The sequence below is a fragment of the Bos indicus genome, chromosome 11 (assembly GCF_029378745.1).
Source record: "Bos indicus isolate NIAB-ARS_2022 breed Sahiwal x Tharparkar chromosome 11, NIAB-ARS_B.indTharparkar_mat_pri_1.0, whole genome shotgun sequence".
Classification (NCBI taxonomy): domain Eukaryota; kingdom Metazoa; phylum Chordata; class Mammalia; order Artiodactyla; family Bovidae; genus Bos; species Bos indicus.
Genome location: NC_091770.1, coordinates 97,763,568 through 97,785,906, shown reverse-complemented (window position 1 = coordinate 97,785,906; position 22,339 = coordinate 97,763,568). Strand labels below are relative to the sequence as shown.

At 42.2% G+C, this 22,339-nt stretch overlaps 1 protein-coding gene and 1 non-coding gene across 4 annotated transcripts in view; one reads left to right on the top strand and one right to left on the bottom strand.

Moving 5' to 3' along the window:
• The window catches only part of GARNL3 (GTPase activating Rap/RanGAP domain like 3), a 173,848-nt gene that overhangs the window by 60,299 nt on the left and 91,210 nt on the right, over positions 1-22,339 (bottom strand). For all 3 annotated transcript variants that reach the window (XM_070799265.1, XM_070799266.1, XM_070799267.1), the window contains 5 exons: positions 15,393-15,492; positions 13,671-13,789; positions 4,977-5,041; positions 2,548-2,611; positions 1,528-1,554 (listed from right to left, as the gene is read on the bottom strand). In XM_070799265.1, the coding sequence (XP_070655366.1) occupies positions 1,528-1,554; positions 2,548-2,611; positions 4,977-5,041; positions 13,671-13,789; positions 15,393-15,492 (375 nt within the window). The remainder of the gene's footprint in view (positions 1-1,527; positions 1,555-2,547; positions 2,612-4,976; positions 5,042-13,670; positions 13,790-15,392; positions 15,493-22,339) is intronic.
• On the top strand, positions 20,192-20,264 carry TRNAG-UCC (transfer RNA glycine (anticodon UCC)). Its single transcript has one exon. It is a non-coding gene; the product is annotated as a tRNA-Gly (tRNA).

Sequence of the window (22,339 nt, the reverse complement as noted above, 5' to 3'; positions counted from 1 at the left end):
CAGCAGATTGTAGCTCCATGAAGAAGGGACCTTGCCTTGTTCATCAATGTATCCCCAACGCCTCAAATAGTACACAGTCAGAGGTCAGTAAACATTTGTTGAATCAAGGAATGAATGAATATACATAGAAATCTTTGCCTACAGAAACAACTAGGCTTATACTGTATTGCCCCACAAATTGTTTTTTCCTCGGTAAGTACTACGTTGTGGAAATCTTTCCATGCCAGTAAATAAAGATCTACCTCATTTCTTTCAATGGCATCATACGATTTCATTATTCACTCAGTCAATGAATAATTCACATATTCAACCAAATATTTACTCTGTGTCCTCTATATGTACTATCCTAGGCTCTGAGGATACAGCAGTGAAGAAAAATGGAAGAAGTCCCTGTTCTAGTGGGGGCAACAGATAAAAACTGAATAAATGAAATCCATGTGTTAAGAAGATCAACAAACAGTGTAGAAGGGCAGTGGGTGAGAGATATTTTAGTTAAGGGACCGGAAAGTCCTCCCTGAGCAGAGATGCCAATCAAGAGAGGGTGTGACCCAGGAGACGTCTGGGACGAGCATCCCTGCAGTGGGAGTAGCAGGCTTCCTGCAGACGAGGAAGCAGGAGGCCAGTGGCTAGTGTGGAGCCGAGGGTGGAGCAGAGGATGGCCTTATTACACAGGCCCTAGCAGGCTGCAGTGAGGACCTTGGGCTTCATCTGAGTGGGATAGGAAGCCAGTGAGTTGTGAGCAAAGGGAGCAGATGGCTTACCATGTTTGGATGCTCTATGAAAACTAGAAGAGAGGGCAAGAGAGGAAGCAGGCAGAAGAGCAGGAGGCTCTGCAGAATCCAGGTGGGAGATGGTGGGACTGGTGTCGATGGACTAGAGTGGTGGTGGTGGAAGCACTGAGAAGCGTGCGAGTCAGGGGTATGTTTTGAAACAGTGTCATCGGAATGTGCTGATGGATTAGATGGCGTGTGAGAGACAGGAGGTATTAAGGATGTTTCCAAGTCTGGCCTCAGCAACTGGACAGGTGATACTGCCGTTTACCAACAGGAACAGTGTACACACACTCTCATCGAGTAAATACTCAACTGTTGAGTGATAGTATTTCAGATATTTCTCTACGTTAATCATGCACTTGTAAAACCTAACATTCTTTTTCAAGTGGGACAACAGGGAATAGAAACATGCACATAATATGGCATTCTGAATGTGCTAACAAAGTACCTCAGCTTTAACTGAACGAAAATGAAAACCTCATTCCTCACCCTGATCATGGGATTAAAATTTGAATGATTCCAAGCAGATTTAAGCAGCTTGATTGTTTCTCTATCTTTATGGCTAGCTGCAAAGAAAATTCTGAAATACACCGGAGAGAATATGTCAGTCAAGTCTTTCAGTGATAAGAGACTCGCTGTGCAAATCCACGGAGAGGTGTGCCTGAGGGAAAGGCTGTGTTCCTGGTGAAGGGGAAGCTCATTGACAAACATCAAGGTGGGGTAGCAGGACCCGGCATCTCGCAACACTACTTACCTCTTGTTCTTCAAGGACCAGCAAGTCCTGTCAAATGAAGTTCAAAAAGTCAAGTCCAGGATTAATGGTGATCATTTTATGTTGACTTTTTGTGAAAGCCAAGCTTCATCTTCTGTCACTAACACCACTTTTCTCCACCTCAAAATATTCCATTTTTAAGCTAAAGTTTACTTATACTGTGTACTTTTTGGATCCAGTGATTTGTCAGAACTCTTTTCCCTATGCTGGAAGCTGGTTGCTCAAGCTTCCTAAGAGAAACCTACAGACACCTGATTACAACAGGGGAACTACTGCTGGTAAGTTTTACACATGCATGCATACACACACACACACACACACACACACACACACGGACACACACAGAGGATAGAAGGGAAGCTCATGAGTGAAAGGGAGAGTATGACAGTGTCTTTGGTGAAAACAGGCATAGAGGTATGACATAAATAGGCAGAAGGTTGCTATATCTCGTTTTCAGATATTCCTCTGCAGGATGATTCTACTGGCTGCCTGCTGCCTCCCGGACAGAACCCAGCCAGGCTGCCTCTCCAACCTCTTCCCATGTCACCCCGCCTGGCAGGCCGGCTCCTTGAAGCTCAGCTCTGACACACAACTGTCACACTGTTAGTGACGGCTGCATTTATGAGTTTCAAGGGGAGAATTTAGAAGCGAAATTGATTGCAACTGCGAGACAAAAGTCTAGCTGCCATTCTTCTGATGGACCATTACCTTGATTATGACTCTAAACATTTTTCTCCCAAGGCAGACTGATTTCCTTTAACAGTAAGTCCTAAGAAAACAGGACAGCTTTCTGGATGCCTGCTATCCTCTGAATTTCTGAAAATGACAGACTCCCAGCCTCCATCTTAGTCAGTTCCCATCGGACTCTCAGGTGGGAAGTTCTGCATGATGAGAACCACTGGTGATTCTGGTTGGGATCCTAGGCTAAGAATCACTGATAATTTGCCATTTCTAACACTGTGGGCACATTATACAATTATGAAGCACAAAGTTCTGAGTTACCTTTTGTATCTCAGGGTGAAAAATTTCCCTGGGGCCTTTCTCGAATTTGTCCAAATTCATGGCACTGCAATAGAATGGACAGAGTGAGCTGCAGTGTGGTGGAAACTTAAATAATGTGGAGCCAGTCTTAGGTCCTCAGAAAAGCCAAGTATTATACCCTAGAAGATCATAGCTGGATTTCTAGAGGGGCCAAAGGAGGTAGGAGCCAACAAGGAGCGATCAGTGAAGGAACATATCTGAGTAACCAACCTCAGAGGCTGCCCCTGAGCACACTCACAGAGAGAAGGGAGAAGTGGGGAGCACCTGCTGTAGGCAACCCTGGCTAATCTCCATGATTCTTACCTTTATTTACCAAAAAAAGAGATCCATTGACATTTACATAGTAATGAATGATAAGATGAAATGTAATTAAGATGACCTGACATGTCTTTCTTCCTTTGGTAATTCCTCTCTCACTAAGGACAAAAGGTTGTTCTTAACAAGATTATTCTTTTATGTTTTGCTTTGACCAAGCAACTTGAATTTCCTTGAGCTAAGTTCCTCTAGGACAAAACAAGGTAATTGAACAAAATGATCCCTGACCTCTTCAGCAAGAATCCTCATATCTGTAAATGAAAGGTAAAGCTAATAGCTATATTTACAGAGCATTTACTATATGCCAGGCACCCTGCTAAATATTTCACGTGGATTATCTCATCCAATCTCTATGAGGCAAGTACTATTTTATCCTCACGTTGAGGATGAGGATATTGAGGCACAGTAGTTAAAGAACTAGTTAAGGATAACAAAGCTGTTAAGTCATGAAGCCAAAATTTGAACTCAGCTTATCTGACCCAATAGTATGTATATTTTAATTTTTAAGTTTTCAAGTTGATGACTGTAACAGAGAATATCTTTTTTTCCATTGGCAGCAACTGTAGAAATTTTAATCTTTGCAACTTTAAAATACTTTCTTGCTGCAGCTTGCTGTGGCTATGAGTGGTGGGCCGAAAAGTGAAGGTCTCCTCAGATAACTAAATGAAATTAAAATTCATTGAAACCCCCAGTCTTTAAATATACAGAAGAAAGGAGCTGGAGAAACATCATTTTAGAAGAAGAAAATAAAAGGATTTTCAGAAATTTAGGCCAATATAATTCAAAGTATGACTCTTAAAGTTCAGATTTAGAAGCAGCAAGATACTTCAGTGCTCAACAAAAAGGTTAACCTCTCCATGGAGTCATTCTTAGCTCGGGCTTCAGACTGGCCAGGAGAAAAACCAGGGGGCCTACAGCAGAGGGGAGATGGTCTGCAATTCAAAGACAAAATCAAGCTTGAAAACAAGATACAAATGTTTTATTTGTTAATCTCAGGACCCTTTCATCAGGCAGTTGCAATCACTAATGGACAGTCAAGTTCATCACTGTAAGAGACATGCTGCCAAGTAACAGTAATAGGTGGGAACATGGAAAATGCCATCTCTGACCACCACCTGGTTGCAGATGAATAGAGACTAAACTACCAGGCCACTGGGATAAGCTCTCAGAGTCACACAGGACTAGTGTGTGACATTAGTGGTTGACAGCCCAAGCCCTGGAGTCACACGGATCTAGGTTTAAATCCCAGTGCTGTGGTCTACCAGCTGTGAGATCTCTGTAAAATCCCTTCACCTCTCTGAAGCTCCAATTCCTCCTATGTAGAGTAGTGGTAGTAGGTGGTAATAATAGATCTACTTTATGGAGCCGGCTTAAAGATTTCCTGACAATGCTTGTAAAACATTCAGCACAGTGCCTGACAAACAGAAGCTGCTGTTACTGTAACATCTTAGCTGGTGACAAAGCACCAGGCTGACCTGAGTGGCCACATTGCCAAGGGGAGGCTGACACCCAACATGGGGGAAAGAACAGAGGGAGGTGGAAAGGTGGGGGCATGAGAAGCAGCTGAGTGCCGAGAAGTGAGCAGTTCCTTCCATTCATTTAGCTTTCTGTTTGGTGAAGAAAAAGCACGTTCTTCTCTGAGAAGCATTTGCTGACATCTGAGTTTCTATTTCCAACAAGAAAAATGAAAGGAAAAAATATTTCTTGATTTTCTTTACAAAATCAAAGTATTTGCACACGTGCAGGGAAGAAACAGGCAACATATGCAGGACGGAAATGCTTGACAGCAAATTTCAGAACCAGCCAGACCTGGACTTGAGCCTCAGTTCCACTACACAGCAGCTGTGGCTTTGTCCTCTTAGGCCTCCATTTCCTCACCAAAAAATGGGATAATAGTACTACCTGCCCTACAGGGTTACTGTGACTACTGAATTAGGTACTGTGTGCCAAGTGCTTAGCAAAATGTTTAGTATATAGCCAAGGCCCACGGAAATAGCAAGCTGACATCAGAAAGTTCATAGGATAAAACCCATTTATGATTGCCTGCTGTTGGGTTTCTGCTCACACATACTCACCTTAAGATGGACTTCACAGAAAGTGTTTTCGTGGGGCTGTAGGGAAGGCATATTTTCTGAGTACCCTAGAAAGTCAAAACAGCAAACCAGTGAGAAGCTTGGCAATTTCCATCCCTGGAAGAGTCTTACCTCGTCACATAAAAGAAACCCATGACTAGTCTTGTTCATGTTTCTTTAAGAGGCACATATATGAATAAATGTATCCTACGTTGGAAAAATTCTTAATCAGGCTCAACAGCACAGGCTCAACAACACCCCCCATCCTTCCAACCCCTAGGCATTTACGCTTTAAGCATCTGGACTGCTGGTCTCAGGTGTCTCTGGCATTGTGATGAGCAGATGAGCTGCCTAAACCAGAGAAGGGGTTTGGTCTCTGAGCCAAGAACTGGATCAGCCTCAAAGATCAGAATAAGAAAACAGTCTCTATGTGTTCAATAGGACGCAAATATGATTCCTCCAGGTCAAAAACTTTTCAAACTAGAAATCATCTGGCGCTTTCCAAGTTTTCATAATGTATACTTTGATATTTTTCTGTGTTTACTTATTTAAAGTCTGTTTCTTCCTCTCTGAATGAGTACCCACTGTGACTATATCATAGAAAGTACTCAGTCAATACTGGCTGAAGGAAAGGGACTAAAGGAAGGCTTGCCTGAATGGTTCAGTCCCATGTCTAAGCACCCAGGACAGACAAGGCTAGCCTCTTTATAATCTCCCAAAAGTGGCAGCCACGCGGCACTGGAGCAGTGAGTGACGGAGAGGAGATACCCAACGTCCAAGGTCAGGAGTGAAGGCCATGAGGAGATACCCCACGTCCAAGGTAAGGAGCAGCAGCTGTGCTTTGCTGGAGCAGCTGTGAAGAGATAACCCATGTCCAAGGTAAGAGAAACCCCAGTACTGAGAGAGGGCATCAGAGGGCAGACAGACTGAAACCACAATCACAGAAAACTAGCCAATCTGATCACATGGACCATAGCCTTGTCTAACTCAATGAAACTAAGCCATGCCATGTAGGGCCACCCAAGACGGACAGGTCATGGTGGAGAGGTCTGACAAAATGTGGCCCACTGGAGAAGGGAATGGCAAACCACTTCAGTATTCTTGCCTTGAGAATCCCATGAACAGTATGAAAAAGCAAAAAGATAGGTCACTGAAAGATGAACTCCCTAGGTCGGTAGGTGCCCAATATGCTACTGGAGATCAATGGAGAAATAACTCCAGAAAGAATGAAAGGATGGAGCCAAAGCAAAAACAACACCCAGTTGTGGATGTGGCTGGTGATAGAAGCAAGGTCCGATGCTGTAAACAGCAATATTGCATAGGAACCTGGAATATTAGGTCCATGAATCAAGGCAAATTGGAAGTGGTCAAACAAGAGATGGCAAGAGTGAACGTCAACATTCTAGGAATCAACAAACTAAAATGGACTGGAATGGGTGAATTTAACTCAGATAACCATTGTATCTACTACGGTGGGCAGGAATCCCTTAGAAGAAATGGAGTAGCCATCATGGTCAACAAAAGAGTCCAAAACACAGTACTTGGATGCAATCTCAAAAATGACAGAATGATCTCTGTTTGTTTCCAAGGCAAACCATTCAATATCATGGTAATCCAAGTCTATGCCCTGACCAGTAATGCTGAAGAAGCTGAAGTTGAACGGTTCTATGAAGACCTATAAGACCGTTTAAAACTAACACCCAAAAAAGATGTCCTTTTCATTACAGGGGACTGGAATGCAAAAGTAGGAAGTCAAGAAATACCTGGAGCAACAGGCAAATTTGGCCCTGGAATACAGAATGAAGCAGGGCAAAGGCTAATAGACTTTTGTCAAGAGAACGCACTGGTCATAGCAAACACCCTCTTCCAACAACACAAGAGACGACTCTATACATGGACATCAACAGATGGCCAACACTGAAATCAGATTGATTATATTCTTTGCAGCCAAAGATGGAGAAGCTCTATACAGTCAGCAAAAACAAGACCAGGAGCTGACTGTGGCTTAGATTATGAACTCCTTATTACCAAATTCAGACTTAAATTGAAGAAAGCAGGGAGAACCACTAGACCATTCAGGTATGACCTAAATCAAATCCCTTATGATTATACAGTTGTCATGAAGTCACTCAGTCATGTCCAACTCTTTATGACCCCATGCACTGTAGCCATCAGGAATTTTCTGGGCAAGAGTACTGCAGTGGGTTGCCATTTCCTTCTCCAGGGGATCTTCCCAACCCAGGGATCGAACCCAGGTCTCCTGCATTGCAGGCAGACGCTTTACCATCTGAGCCACTAGGGAATAGCTACAGACGATTATACAGTAGAAGTGAGAAATAGATTTAAGGGACTAGATCTGATAGACAGAGTGCCTGATGAACTATGGATGGAGGTTCGTGACACTGCACAGGAGACAGGGATCAAGATCATCTCCAAGAAAAAAAAATGCAAAAAAGCAAAATGGCTGTCTGAGGAAGCCTTACAAATAGCTATGAAAAGAAGATAAGTGAAAAGCAAAGGAGAAAAGGAAAGATATACCCGTTTGAATGCAGCATTCCAAAGAATAGCAAAGAGAGATAAGAAAGCCTTCCTCAGTGGTCAGTGCAAAGAAATAGAGGAAAATAATAGAATGGGAAAGACTGGAGATCTCTTCAAGAAAATTAGAGATACCAAGGGAACATTTCATGCAAAGATGGGCTCAGTAAAGGACAGAAATGGCATGGACCTAACAGAAGCAGAAGATATTAAGAAGAGGTGGCAAGAATACACAGGAGAACTGTACAAAAAAGATGATCACGATGGTGTGATCACTCACCTAGAGCCAGACATCCTGGAATGTGAAGTCAAGGGCCTTAGGAAGCATCACTACGAACAAAGCTAGTAGAGGTGATAGAATTCCAGTTGAGCTATTCCAAATCCTGAAAGATGATGCTCTGAAAGTGCTGCACTCAATATGCCAGCAAATTTGGAAAACTCAGCAGTGGCCACAGAACTGGAAAACGTCAGCTTTCATTCCAATCCCAAAGAAAGGCAATGCCAAAGAACACTCAAAATACTGTACAATTGCACTCATCTCACACACTAGCAAAGTAATGCTTCAAAATTCTCCAAGCCAGCCTTCAACAATACGTGAACCGTGAACTTCTAGATGTTCAAGCTGGTTTTAGAAGAGGCAGAGGAACCAGAGATCAAATTGCCAATGTCCGCTGGATCATGGAAAAAGCAAGAGAGTTCCAGAAAAACATCTATTTCTGCTTTATTGACTATGCCAAAGCCTTTGACTGTGTGGATCACAATAAACTGTGGAAAATCCTGAAAGAGATTGGAATACCAGACCACCTGACTTGCCTCTTGAGAAATGTGTATGCAGGTCAGGAAGCAACAGTTAGAACTGGACATGGAACAACAGACTGGTTCCAAATCGGGAAAGGAGTACGTCAAGGCTGTATATTGTCACTCTGCTTATTTAATGTATATGCACAGTACTTCATGAGAAATGCTGGGCTGGAAGAAGCACAAGCTGAAATCAAGATTGCCAGGAGAAATCTCAATAACCTCAGATATGCAGATGACACCACCCTTACGGCAGAAAGTGAAGAAGAACTAAAGAGCCTCTTGATGAAAGTGAAAGAGGAGAGAGAAAAAGTTGGCTTAAAGCTCAACATTCAGAAAACTAAGATCATGGCATCTGGTCCCATCATTTCATGGGAAATAGATGGGGAAACAGTGGAAACAGTGTCAAGACTTTATTTTTTGGACTCCAAAACCACTGCAGATGGTGACTGCAGCCATGAAATTAAAAGACACTTACTCCTTGAAAGGGAAGTTATGACCAACCTAGACAGCATATTAAAAAGCAGAGACATTAGTTTGCCAACAAAGGTCTGTCTAGTCAAGGTTATGATTTTTCAGTAGTCATGTATGGATGTGAGAGTTGGACTGTGAAGAAAGCTGAGCGCCAAAGAATTGATGCTTTTGAACTGTGGTGTTGGAGAAGACTCTTGAGAGTCCCTTGGATTGCAAGGAGATCCAACCAGTCCATCCTAAAGGAGATGAGTCCTGGGTGTTCATTGGAAGGACGATATTGAAGCTGAAACTCCAACTTTGGCTACCTGATGCAAAGAGCTGACTCATTTGAAAAGACCCTGATGCTGGGAAAGATTGAGGGCGGGAGGAGAAGGGGATGACAGAGGATGAGATGGTTGGATGGCATTGCCAACTCAATGGACATGAGTTTGAGTGAACTCTGGAAGTTGGTGATGGACAGGGAGACCTGGCGTGCTGTAGTCCATTGGGTCAGAAAGAGTCAGACATGACTGAGTGACTAAACTGCACTGAACTGAACAGATTTATAATCTGCAAAGGATTTATACTACACGTTTATTTAGCAAAAGAGATTATGACGTGGTCCATATGTAAAATTCCCTTTTTAACTCTAAAAGAATCCGCCTGTCAGTGCAGGAGATGCAGGAGACATGGCTTCCATCCCTGGGTCAAGAAGATCCCCTGGGGGAGGAAATGGCAACCCACTCCAATATTCTTGCCTGGAGAATCCCATGGATAGAGGAGCCTGGTGGCCTATAGTCCAAGGGGTTCACAGAGTCAGGCATGATTGAAGTGACCAAGTGTACAGCACCATGGAATAGGGAGGGAGGATTCAGCCCAGCCTGGATGCTGGTAACATCACCATAAGCTGCCAACACAGATATAAAGCCCAGGGCTCATGGGATTGTGCCTCTATACTTTTCTTCATGACAAAGAGGTAAAGCTCTTCTTCCCCATCACCTTTGTTTTGTGGCTTTCCGGGGTCACTCCAAGAAAAAACACCTTCCAGTCTATGTTTTCAGTGGAATTAACAAACGCACGGGAGAGTCAAGTACAAGTGCATATCCGGCTATACTAAGTGAGCACAGGAGGATACATGCATGCGTGTCAACATCAATCCATTTACCTAGCCTGGGTGTGTGTGTGTGTGTGTGTGTGTGTGTGTGTGTATGTGTGTGATGTCAAGAAGGACACTGCAGTGATTATCTCTGAGTACTTGAATTTTGATCCTCTCCTGTTTTACTTGCTGTATTGTCTGGATGGAATTTTTACAAGGGTGAATCATTTTTTTCCTTTGCATTTAGAAGGAAGACATTCAGAGATGCGTGAGACAGTTTCGAGCAGGGTTTAAACATTTAGCTGTGTTTCTGTTTAACTGGAGAATGTGAGCTCAAGGGAAGAGGGAGGGAGCGCTGAGTCACCTGCATCTTTGGATTCCCCACAGCCTCCAGCACTGGCTCTGGGCCACCAGGGGCTCAGTAACTCACCCCCATGCTGACATCCTGCTTTGAAATGTTCAGCTCCTCACTGCTTTGCAGTGGGCAGCGAACACCTACCCGGCCCTGCAAGATTCAGGACTGAGAGAAGAGTTCTGGATTTGGGCGCTGGCACTACTCAGAGGGGGTTGAATGCTCTTTCTGCCCATCCTAACTCCACAGTGGTCCCAGGTCTCAATCCCACCTCCCTGACTTCTCTCACCATCCAAGAGTCGTCCCAGAAGGCTCCTGTTCCTTCTGACTGCCCCCCGCCCCTCCCTCTACTCTCTACGTGGCCAGTTCCCTTGCATCCTCTGGGTCTCTTGAACATCAGCTCCTCAGGAGACGTCCCTGGACGAGCTTGCTTTGGCAGCCTCCCATATCATTCTCTGTCTTCATTTCCTTTAAGCGCTTACACAACTTATAAGGTAATCTAGACACTATCTTTGGAAATTAAAATAAGCAAAACTTTCCCTTGCATGTGCCCTACTCTTCCTCCGCAGAACCTGGCAACCGTCCAGAAAGTGAAGGGACAGTTACTTCCTGAGGGAAGAAGACCGGATTGAGAAACTCTCATTCCAGACAGAGGCAGCGGCAGTGTGGCACGACCCCTGGCTCCTGAAAGGGAGGTGGAAGGAAGGCAGAAGGAAGACAGGCAAGCTGAGGGGTTAGGCCCTGGGGCCCTGGGTGCCTGCCTCCTGAGGACAGACCTGGATGGGGGTGGGGTGGAGGGGCCGCAAGGACATCAAGGTAAGGCCTGGAGGCACCTGGACTAGCAAACTTCCCAGACATGGCCTTCCAGAGGATGTTCAGGTAGAACCTGTTTGAACACCCTGAGGGGTAGCTTCAGGCATGGCTGGTCAACAAGATTAGATATTGGAGATAAGGCCCCTCCCCTTCTGGCCCCAGGCCGAGAGGCTGGAGCACTTCCAGCAACTGGCAGAGACCTGGGATCAGGTCAGAGGCTTCCTGCATTTGGTGACTTCACTACAAGGAGCCAGTGGCCAGGACAAGGACTTCACGGACAGGCGTTCTCCAATGACCCCCTAAAAGCCAGGAGATTAGTTACATCTCAGAGGTTGCTCTTCTACAACAGAGACCAGAAAGAACCCAGAGGGTCCTGGGTGGCCTCCGGCCACTGTGAGGTCTCAGAAACCCTCTCTTATTGCACCCAAATATCACCTTCAAGAGGAACAGGGTTAGTGGACAGAAATCCGAAAGGCTGATTTTGTCCAGAAGAGATAGTCATCCAAGGAGAACGTTTAAGCCAGAAGAGACTGGAATACTGTAGTAGGCAAGCATAAAATAAGTCAGTGGAGGAGGGCAGAAAACAGTGTTTTTCTGCAGAAGATAAGAGGCTTTGGATGAAGGCACCCTCACTTCTCAGTAGGGAGCTAAGGAGAAAGATGATCATGCACGCTCTTGGGGAAAACTGGCACATGTCCCCCAGCACTATCTTATAAAACTGTCATTCAAACTTGGTTCAAGAGCAGCCATGCTGACGGCGAAACTAACCCCGATTGCACTGGCATCGGGGGAGTGGTAAGGCCAAAATTCTGCAGGAAATAATTCATGAGTAAGATCTAACTTTATTTTATATCAGATTTTTACCTTAAACCTGCTTAAAATTTTCTGAAACATAGATGTTTATATAAATAGCAGCAACAGAGTACACTGGTTAAGCTGGACTTCGTTAGTCATTAATCATGTCATTAATCATCCCATTAATGTATTCAACAGATATTTTTTGAGCTCCTCCTATGTACCAGGCACTGGGCTTGCTGCTAGGGATACTGAGGACCAAGCAGTTAAGTCCCCTCCTTTCATGGAGATCACAGTCTAGGGAGAGTGACAGCACGGGTCAAAGAATGACATCTAGGATTAACTGGGCACAGTGATGACAGCTCAGCATGAGCCTTGGGTTCTGCCTGGTCTGCCACCTACTGGCATGTAGCCTTGGCCATGTTGGTTAAGCTCCCTAAACTGTAATAACACCTACGTATTCGGAGGACTTAGCTAGCATATGGCAAGTGCTCAGTAAGTGTTAGATTTCACTGTTATTACTATTACTATTTTTAATCATTACAAGAAGTTCCTAGCCACAGTTTACTCTGTAGTGGTTACTGGAAATCCTTTTTGAAGTTGCTACTTTATTGCTCTCTATGTATGCATGTGTGCAAAAGTGCGTATATGTATATAAAAATTGCTGTTCTTTTAAGTTTCTGTCATGTCTTTTCTAAAAAGATCTACATAGCAATTTAGATATCCTATGTAGCTGAGACAAAAATCAGCATGTGATTATTTAAATACTGGATTTCAACAAAGGTACCCATCAAGTGGGAATACCAAATAAGAGAACTAACATTTTCTAAGTGCGGTTTGTTTTATTGTTTGTTAAATTATATGCTGTACTCACCAATCCAAGAATAAAATGTTTTAACCTTCAGGCATCTAACCAGTTTAAGATTTGATGGCTTGGGACACTGGGTAAATTTTCAAGATCTCACTTAATGTAGTCTTGTTAGTACTCATCATTCTGTCAGCTACATCCCAGAACCTTCCCTACTTTACAAAGAAGAAAGTGGAGGCTCAGAGGGCATGAGAAATCTTCTCAAATCCAACCCAGATGAACTTGTTATTGAGTTTTTTTTTTTTTTTAACCCTACTTTGCTTAACTCCAATGCTTTGCTCTTTCCAGGGTCCATATTATCTCTAAAAATTTCTCTGAGAGCAAAGAAAAAAAGACCAAGAGAAGCAGAAAAGGTAGAAGATGAAAGACAGAGGTCAAATCTAAGAATTACTAGAAAAAAAAAATCAAAACAGGAAAGAAGCAACATTAATGAACATAAAAAAACTTTCCTGTGTTAAAGAAAGACCTGTGCCTTGAGTTGAAAGAGTCTGCTTTCAGCTCAGTGTCCAGAGCCCACCGTGGGCAGCAGGTATTTGTTAAATCTCAGGTTGCTTTTCTACCTCGTGATATTGATGAAAGGAGCTAAGCCTCTAAGAAATCCTAGGAGCACAGCTGATTCAGTGGTTGAGATTGGCTGGTGGAAACAGGGGTCCCCTAGGGACTGGGCCCGTGTAACAGTATTATACTCCACTAAATTTTATTTCTTTTAGTTGAAGGTGAGTCAGCTTATCACTTTCAGTACCAGTAACAGCAAAGGTTAACACAGTCCTGTATTCCCAGAGGGCAGAGACTGAGGGGGAGGTACATGTCTGCTTAGTGGCTTATGTAGGAAAAGCTGAAATTCAACTCAGAGCATGAAGGTCTCTCCTGCGAACAGAATAATCCTCAATAGGCCCTCTCAAAAATCCTCGTAGGAAAAAAGCCAACAACGACACTGATTAAACTCTGGAGTGGTGCTGAAACTCCAGGTGCAGGTCAGACACTCACTGTTTTCCTCCAAAGGATCGCACGGTATTGAGGGACACGCTGATTGTTTTGGTCAGAGAGGGTCACGGACAGGAAGAAGGGGCTCTTCTCGGCATCGTTTCCAATGTAGTTCTGATGGACTGGAAAAGAGGAGGATTCAGAATGTGAAAACGCAGCTGGCTCCTCTGGGCACTGGGAGCAGTGGGCACTGCAGGTGGAAGCCAGCCCTTCCCACAGGATCAGAGAATGGTAATCTCCAGCCCAGCTCAGGACAGAACCTGGCGACTCTATCCTAATCATGCTTTCCAGGTATGGGCTCAGGAATGAACATATGACCCGATTCTGGCCAGTGAGACAAGGGAAGAAGTGTGTCAAGGGGTTTCTGAGAAGTCTTCCTCACTGCTGAAGATGGCCTTCCCTTTTCCCTTGGAGATGGTGTCTAGAAATGATGCCTGGAATTACTGCAACCATCTTGTAACTCTGGGGAGGGCCAGCACAGACAACATCACTGAGCCTCTGACTCCAGCAACCCCAGAGCCTGCCCTATCTCTGGCCTCTTGCTCTCTCCCTTGAAATTTAAGCCAGTTGAGGCAACTGAAGGCATCCAAACTGATGGCACCACTTTTCTCAGAAGTTCTCACTACTCCAGGCAAAGGCTTTCAAGTAATTGGGAAGATAGCAACTCTCTCTCCATTTCTTTCTTTATAAAGAGATATGTCTTGCCAAATATATGAACTTAGAATAATACAGTGTCTGATTTTTAAAAAGATATCATTTGGGTCCAATCAAATAGCTCAAGTATCACATCTTCTACAAATAAATCAATAAAAATAAATTAACGAGTTAGCCTGACAAGCAATTTCTTCAACTCATTTCTAATCCTGCCATAGTGATTACTCTTCCATTCTCACTACCATCTGTTGCTAACCATGCTCCTATTTTCATCTTTCCATGTATCATCACGTGAGTCCTTCATGTCAAAATGTACACCACTATTCATGACAGAGTTCTTGGTATGTGCCAGGCACCAGGCTTACTGTGCCTCATTGATACTTCTGTTCAAACCTCCTAGGCATATACATATTAGTAACATCTTTGCTTTAAAGATAAGGAGATTAAGACTCAGAGAAGTGGGAGTAACTGGTATAGGGTCCTATATGGATAATACCAGACCCAGGAATCAGTCTGTAGTCCCAAGGGCAGGGATCATAACTACCTTTGCCAGAGCACAGTGTCTGGCACATGGCAGGTGACAAATAAACCCTGGTCACCAGAACCTATAGCATAATGCCTCTCTGTTCTGTACTGGCCCTGGAGCTCAGGGAATCGTTTCTCTCCTCATTACCTTGAATCAAGTGTTCAAGACCCACTGCAGACTGAGTACAGGCTTTGTTGAGTCTAAAGTTTTTTGTGCCCTGCAAATTTTTCTCATCTTGCAAATCACTTATTCAGACTACTTAATCCTCTGTAACTCCCCAGGGTCAAAAACAACTGGCAAAAAATTAAATTAAAAAATTAAAAATATAAGTAATAAATTTAAAACTGAGAAAATTTGCTAGGGCTGAGACTCGGAATTGAATCCTCAAATCTATAGAGGTTACAACTGACCTTGAAATGAACTGCCCTAACCTCAGTATCCTCTAATCCAATAAGTTTCACATATACAGGGTACCAGAAATTACACTGGCACTAATTTTCATTCTGAATATCTTTTCTTCCCAACCACTGGAATGGCATAATTACCTTGTCCTAAAAAATACTTGAAATACCATCTGGTGTGGTATTCTGGGTTCTCTAAGTGCACGTCTGTCCTTCGCCAAGTACCTGGCAGAGCAGTTGCGTTCTGTAATGGAACAAAGTTATGCCATTAAGAGACTTAGAAAGTAAACAAGGTAGCAATGAACCAGATGCCAAAGAAGCAGAAAAGTCACTGTTAAAAGCTTACGAACAGGGCTGTAACCACATGTTCTTATTAGAAAAGACACCCAGTCTAAACCCACATCATATAAATTTTCTGGAGGTCCTTGGGGTGGAGGAAAAAACACCAGGTGAACCAGTGAGTTAAGCGACTTCTAACTTAAATATAACTTGAAAGTTTTTTTCCTTTCTGGTAGGAAGCTTCCAGGATATCTGGAAGCTGGTGCCCCCTAGAGGCAGGCCCTTCTGATTGTTATCCCTGTAACAGGCACATTGCACCTGGAAAATATCCTGGCATCTTATCTGTGTTCATATTTTTTGTAAAATTTTAAAAAGTTATCACAAGTAACTCAATTGATGTGGAAAATATGGATAAACATAATGAATAATCTGAATCATTTGTCCAAAAATAATCATTATGAATGACTTGATATGGTTCCTTCTAATTTTTTCCCAACATTTTCTTACCAAAATGGAATCATACTGAATGTACAGTTTGAAACTCTACTGACATCTCTGTTGCACCATGTGCCAGACTACTGGCAGATTCTTTTCGCATTCTGACATGCCTCTAGAGATTTACTAGACATTTGTGGTCAGTGGTGCTTTCTTTATCATGCTGAAGAAGTTCCCTTCAATTCCAAGTTTATAAAGAGGCTTTTCTGAGAAATGGATATTGAATTTTACTGAAAGCTTTTTTTGGGCAATGATTGAGCAAATAGGTTAAATGGGGAAAATCACAGTAATGTAATGAATTACCCTAATGGCTCTTCTGATACTGAATCGTTCTTAGATTTCTGAAATACACCCTTCTAGGTATTCTTCTGATATACTTACTGCTGGATTTTAAAAAATGGCTATGTATCATATTTAGTAGATGAATCTATAGGTTTCTTTTCTGTATGTATTTCTGGCATGCCTTCAGGGTTACATTACTTTATAATGTAAGTCAGGATGCTTTCTGTCTTGCTCACTGCTCTGGAAATACTGATATTCACGGAAAGAGCTCTACATGCCAGGTCCTAGGCCACACACTTTACATACATCACCTCCATAGTGTCTCCACCAACTCATGAAACAGAGTTGATTTTAGCCCCCTACTTTCAGATGAGGAAACTGAGGCTTAGAGAGGCTAACTATGTTGCCTAAGATGGCAGAGATAATAAGCAGTGGAGCTGAAACAAATCAAATCCAATGTCAGAATTTTTTCTTTTTTTTAATCTTAACCATTACATCATCTTCTGCATGCTTTATTTAATGTTCTGCCTTTTTAATCTACCAAGGGGTAAAAAGTAGGCTAAAATTTCATATCTATCTATCTATCTATCTATCTATCTATCTATCTATATATATCTTTATACCCAGGTGTGCCAGTTGGTAAAGAATACGCTTGCTAATGTAGGAGACACAAGAGATGTGGGTTTGATCTCTGGGTAGGAAATATCCCCTGGAGTAGGAAATAGCAACCTACTCCAGTATTCTTGCCTGGAAAATTCCATAGACAGGGGAGCCTGGTAGGCTATATTTCATGGGGTTGCAAAAAATCAGGCATGACTGAACACACACACACACGCATCCACACCCATATATATAACTTTCTATTTGGCAATAATTTTAAACTTACATAAAAACTGCAAGAATAAGAAGAGTGCAAAAAGCATCTGTCTTCCCTTTACCAAATTTACCTACTGCTAACATTTTACCCAACTATCCACTTGTTCACTACTTTCCCTCTACACACACACACACACACACACACTTTTTCTGAACCATTTAAGACTAAGTTGCATAAATAATATCCCTTTATTCTTAAATACCTCAATGTGTATTTCCCAAGAAGAAGAATATCTTTTTACATAACCCACGATACAGCTTTATCAACAATTGTAAATGTAACCTTGATATAATCCTTTAATCTGTTATCTGTATTCCAGTTTTGTCAATTGACTCAACAGTATTGCTTGAAGCATTTTCATTTGATTGTCATGTCTCTTTAGACTCCTTTAATCTGGAACTTTTCCACAGATTTTCTTTGTCATTTGTGACACTGACATTTCTGAAGAATGTAGCACACACATACCTCTTATTTTTCTTTTTCTTTTTTTAAATAAAGCACTCCTCATTTGGGGTTTGTATGATGTTTCTCTATGATTAGATTCAAGTGATGTGTGCTTGGTTGGAATACAACATAAGCAAGGATTGTCCTTCTCAGCAGATCAGATTTCAAGATGTCCATCTGTTTCTCATTGGTGACAGTAATGTTGATCATCTGCCCAAAATGTTGCCTCTCAGTTTTGACCTTCTGATGTGATTCGAGAAGAGCATATAATTGGATTTTGTTCCTCATAGAATCTCTGGCTGATTCATTGTCAAAAGCTATTCGTTTTATAACCCTAAACCACGGGCAGTGCTCCTGGTCCACAGCTCTCTTCACTCTGCCACCATGTAGCACACAGCTATGACATCACCTGGAGTCCAGCAGTCAGCCTCAGGCATCATCTGACCAGACATCGGTGGGGTCCAGCCATGGCAACTGGCCTTACACCATCAGACCCACAGTGTACGGTGTGTGTCATGGTTCCAAGGCCCTGGATCCTAGAAAGCATCAGCAGAGACTGGAGAGGAAACTCTTCAGTCACCAGGACACTTAAGCCTCTGGAACCTCCAACACTTGCATGGCTCAGAGAGCTTCTTTAGCATCCCCAGTGATTTCTGATGGGCATTGAGAATCAATGCTCTATACCAAGGGTTCTAACAGAACCAAGAGGGAGCATGAACTTGGTTGGGGAAAAAAAAATCTTTCTTTTCCCTAGCTTTCAACTAAAATTCAGCATTTCATTCAATTATGAATGTATGCAAAAAAAAAAAAAAGTAGAAGGAACAGCCTTCATAACCATGTCACCAAAAAAAAAAAAAAAAGAAAAATCACAGATACTTTCAGAACTCATCCCAGTGAGTGCAGATCTCTCAAAATACTGCTCAAAATTACAACAGTTATGATATCTGCTGCTGAATTTGTTATTTAATATATTCATTGAAAAGCATGTATATTACAGTATTATAAATTAGGTTTAAAAGTAATTTTTATAACTATTTCAATACAACTGTTTTATAATTCCATGTATCTTGTTTAAAGCATAAAAAAATATTATTCTGAGGAGGGGGTTCAAAGGCGTAGAAAATGTCCTCCGACTCTAGACCCTCTGCAGCCCTGAATCTGCAGACTTGCCTCCTAGTGCTCTGAGTGTTGGCACCAGCGGAGTGGTGTAATACAGGTGAGGCAAGAGGCAGCATGCACCTGGGAGTGAGAGATGGGACTCTGGCCGGTGTCACACCCCAAACCTCCATTGAGTACAAACTGTCAATTATGAGTTCTTTTTTTAATGATCAAAAAGATACCTATTTAACTTTCATCTTCACAGAATACTAAACTGGGGAAAAACAACACCCAAAAAGTTGTGAGTCTCGTAGAGCAAGACACTTCCTGTCCCTTGTTAAAAGCACATATGATGAGGTGTAAAGACAAGAGTAAAGACAAGAAAACATGCAGGAACTGACAAAAGAAATGGAGGCTAAGCAGAAAACAAAAAAATCCCTCTGCTCAGGAGCCCAGAAGAAAGACTTTGAAAACCAGTTCCAATTCCTGATAATAAGCAGCAGTAGACAGGAAAGTGCACAAGTCTTTAGTGTACAGTGAAATGATTTTCAATCGGGGAAGGCAATGGCACCCTACTCCAGTACTGGAAAATCCCATGGATGGAGGAGCCTGGTAGGCTGCAGTCCATGGGGTCGTGAAGAGTGGACATGGCTGAGCGACTTCACTTTCACTTTTCACTTTCATGCATTGGAGAAGGAAATGGCAACCCACTCCAGTGTGCTTGCCTGGAGAATCCCAGGGATGGAGGAGCCTGGTGGGCTGTCGTCTATGGGGTCGCATAGCGTCGGACACGACTGAAGTGACTTAGCAGCAGCAGGATATATATATACACACATATATATATATATATCCTTGTGGGCTTCCAAGTTGGCATTAGTGGTAAAGAAACTGCATGCCAATGCAGGAGATGCAAGAGATGTGGATCTAATTTCTGGGTGGGGAAGATCTCCTGGAGGAGGTCATGGCAACCCACTCCAGTATTCTTGCCTGGAAAATCTCATGGACAGGGGAGTCTGGTGGGCTATAGTACATGGGGTCTCAAAGAGTTGGACAGGACAGAAGCAAGTGAGCACGCATGCACATACACCCTTTGTAACTACCTGATCAAGACAGAGAAGCTTTTCAGTACCCCAGAAGGCTCCTTCATGCATTTTCCCGGTCAACACTCAATCACACTCTGAAAGGTAAGCACTGTTGTGACTTTTATCACCATAGATTAGTTTTACTTACTCTTGAACTTCATGGAAACCAAATCATATCATCTGTATTCATTTGAGTCAGGTCCTTTGTTCTTAGACCTTACGTGTGTGACATCCACTTTATCAGTGAAGCAGTAGTTCAACCTTGCCTCACTGCTACACAGCAGTCCACGTATGAACTCCAAAATTCATGTATTCACTTTCCAGTTGATGGACATATGAATGGTTTCCAGTTTTTGGTAATTAAGAATAAAGCCATGATAGGGACTTCCCTGGTGGTCTAGTGGTTAGGACTCTGTGCTTCCAATGCAGGGGCCACAGGTTTGATCCCTGGTTAGGGAACTAAAGATCCTACATGCCACATGGTATGGCCAAATTAAAAAATAAATAAAACTCACACACAGAAAAGAATATAGCCACAGTGAACTCTCTTTTCTGTTGGGTGTACATCCTGGGACCCAGAGGATACAGACATTCAGTTTGAGTAGATATTATCAACAGTCTCTAAGAGGAAGGCACCAATTTACACAATTATCAATAAATAGAAGACTTCCAATTGCTCCACATTCTCTGGTCAACTCTGAGCAATTCAGTGCTTTAAATTTTAGTGGTTCTAGAGTAGGTGTGCATGTGTGCCTGCTATGTCACTTCAGTCATGTCCAACTCTTTGCGGCTCTATGAACTGTAGCCTGCCAGGCTCCTCTGTCCATGGATTCCCCAGGCAAGAATACTGGAGTGGGTTGCCATGCTTTCCTCCAGGGGATGTTCCCAACCCAGGGATCAAACCCACGTCTCTTATGTCTCCTGCACTGGCAGGCAAATTCTTTGCCACTACCACCCTGGAATGGGTGTAGTAGTACCCAATTGTTGTTTTAGTTTTACAATAAATTTTAACCATTTTAAGTATGACCTAAATTTTAGAGAAGATTCCAAAGATATAGAAACTTCCTACAGCACTTCAAGGTGATGATGAAACATTATTTACTTGATATCAATCAAAAAGAAAGTTAGGAGGAAATATTCCGATGAATACATTTATCAGACAACCAAACTTTAACATTGCAAATACCCATACTAATTGTATCCCTTTTTAGATAATCATTTGCTAGAAGGTATTGTGGAGCAATTAACTCAAATTCTTCTATACTGCAGACTTGCCTGAACACGTCAACAGGGTTGAATGAGTCTTGAGACTGAATCATTTCTGCATTAGATTCCAAAGCCCACAAAAGCTCCTTGTTGAGTTCCTTGTTTTGTTTTGCTTAACCACATATACTTGTGGGATGTGAAGGAAGATGACTGTATATGGCCAAGATACTGTGAGGAGAACTTAATAAAAATCCATGTGTAATACACCCATTTTATCTGAATGCTCTCTAATATTTGACTTTAAGCAGGGAGTCCACATAACACAAGCACTCCGACTACAAATGAGAGCCACAGTTTCATGTGATGCCTGTCATTTTTCAGAGTTCTTTCTAGAGTGAGTTTAATTAATGAGCAAATGTTTTAAAACTGACTTGCCCTCACTTTCTAGGCTAAATTGCAAAAGAACACTGGCAATAAAAAGATGGATCTTTAAAATAATAAACTAAAAAATGTCAACTTGCAAATATAAATATAAGCTGGTTGAAGAAAGTGAAATCACATGAAATTAAAATCCTTTCTTTCTCCCAACCCCCATGTCCTAATCTACTTTCTTTGCCTATAATAACCATGTCATCGGATTGGTTTGGATAGTCTCAGGTCCTTTTATGCATTTACAAAAATGTGTTTATACGTATGCACACACATTCACACACATACATATGAACATAGACACACATAACCCACTTTCATAAGTGGGGCAGGATTATAGATACTACACTGAAACTTCTTTCACTAAGAAAAAATCTTAGATTCTTGTCAGTACCTACAGATCTACCTTGTTCTTTTTAACGATTACATAGCTTTTTAAAAAAATTAAACACTTCAGTTGAGTATAGATGCAAAACCTATGTAAACATAAAAGGGCCTAAAGTAGAAAGTTAAGGTCCTCTAACTTCTTCCCTGACCTCCCATTTCCACTCCAGAAGCAATTACTATTAAATTCTAAGGTGTCCCTTTAGAAATTTTCTTGCATATTGGCAAGCATGCTTACCTTTTTTGTTTGTTTTTAAGGAAATGGGATATCAAACAAACCATTCTGGAGTTTGCCTTTAAGTCTAGTGCTGTATGGTGAACGTTTTCCTACGGTATTACATTTACCGCTACTTCATTCTAACAGCTACTAAGCATTCCATTGTATAAATGTATCATGATTTTCAAAATCATTCCTCTACTGATGGAAACTGAGGTTGTTTCCTGGTTATTTTTTTCCTATTTTAAAACAAAGCTTCAATGCACATCCTAGCAGTAGAACTGCTGACCAAATGGCA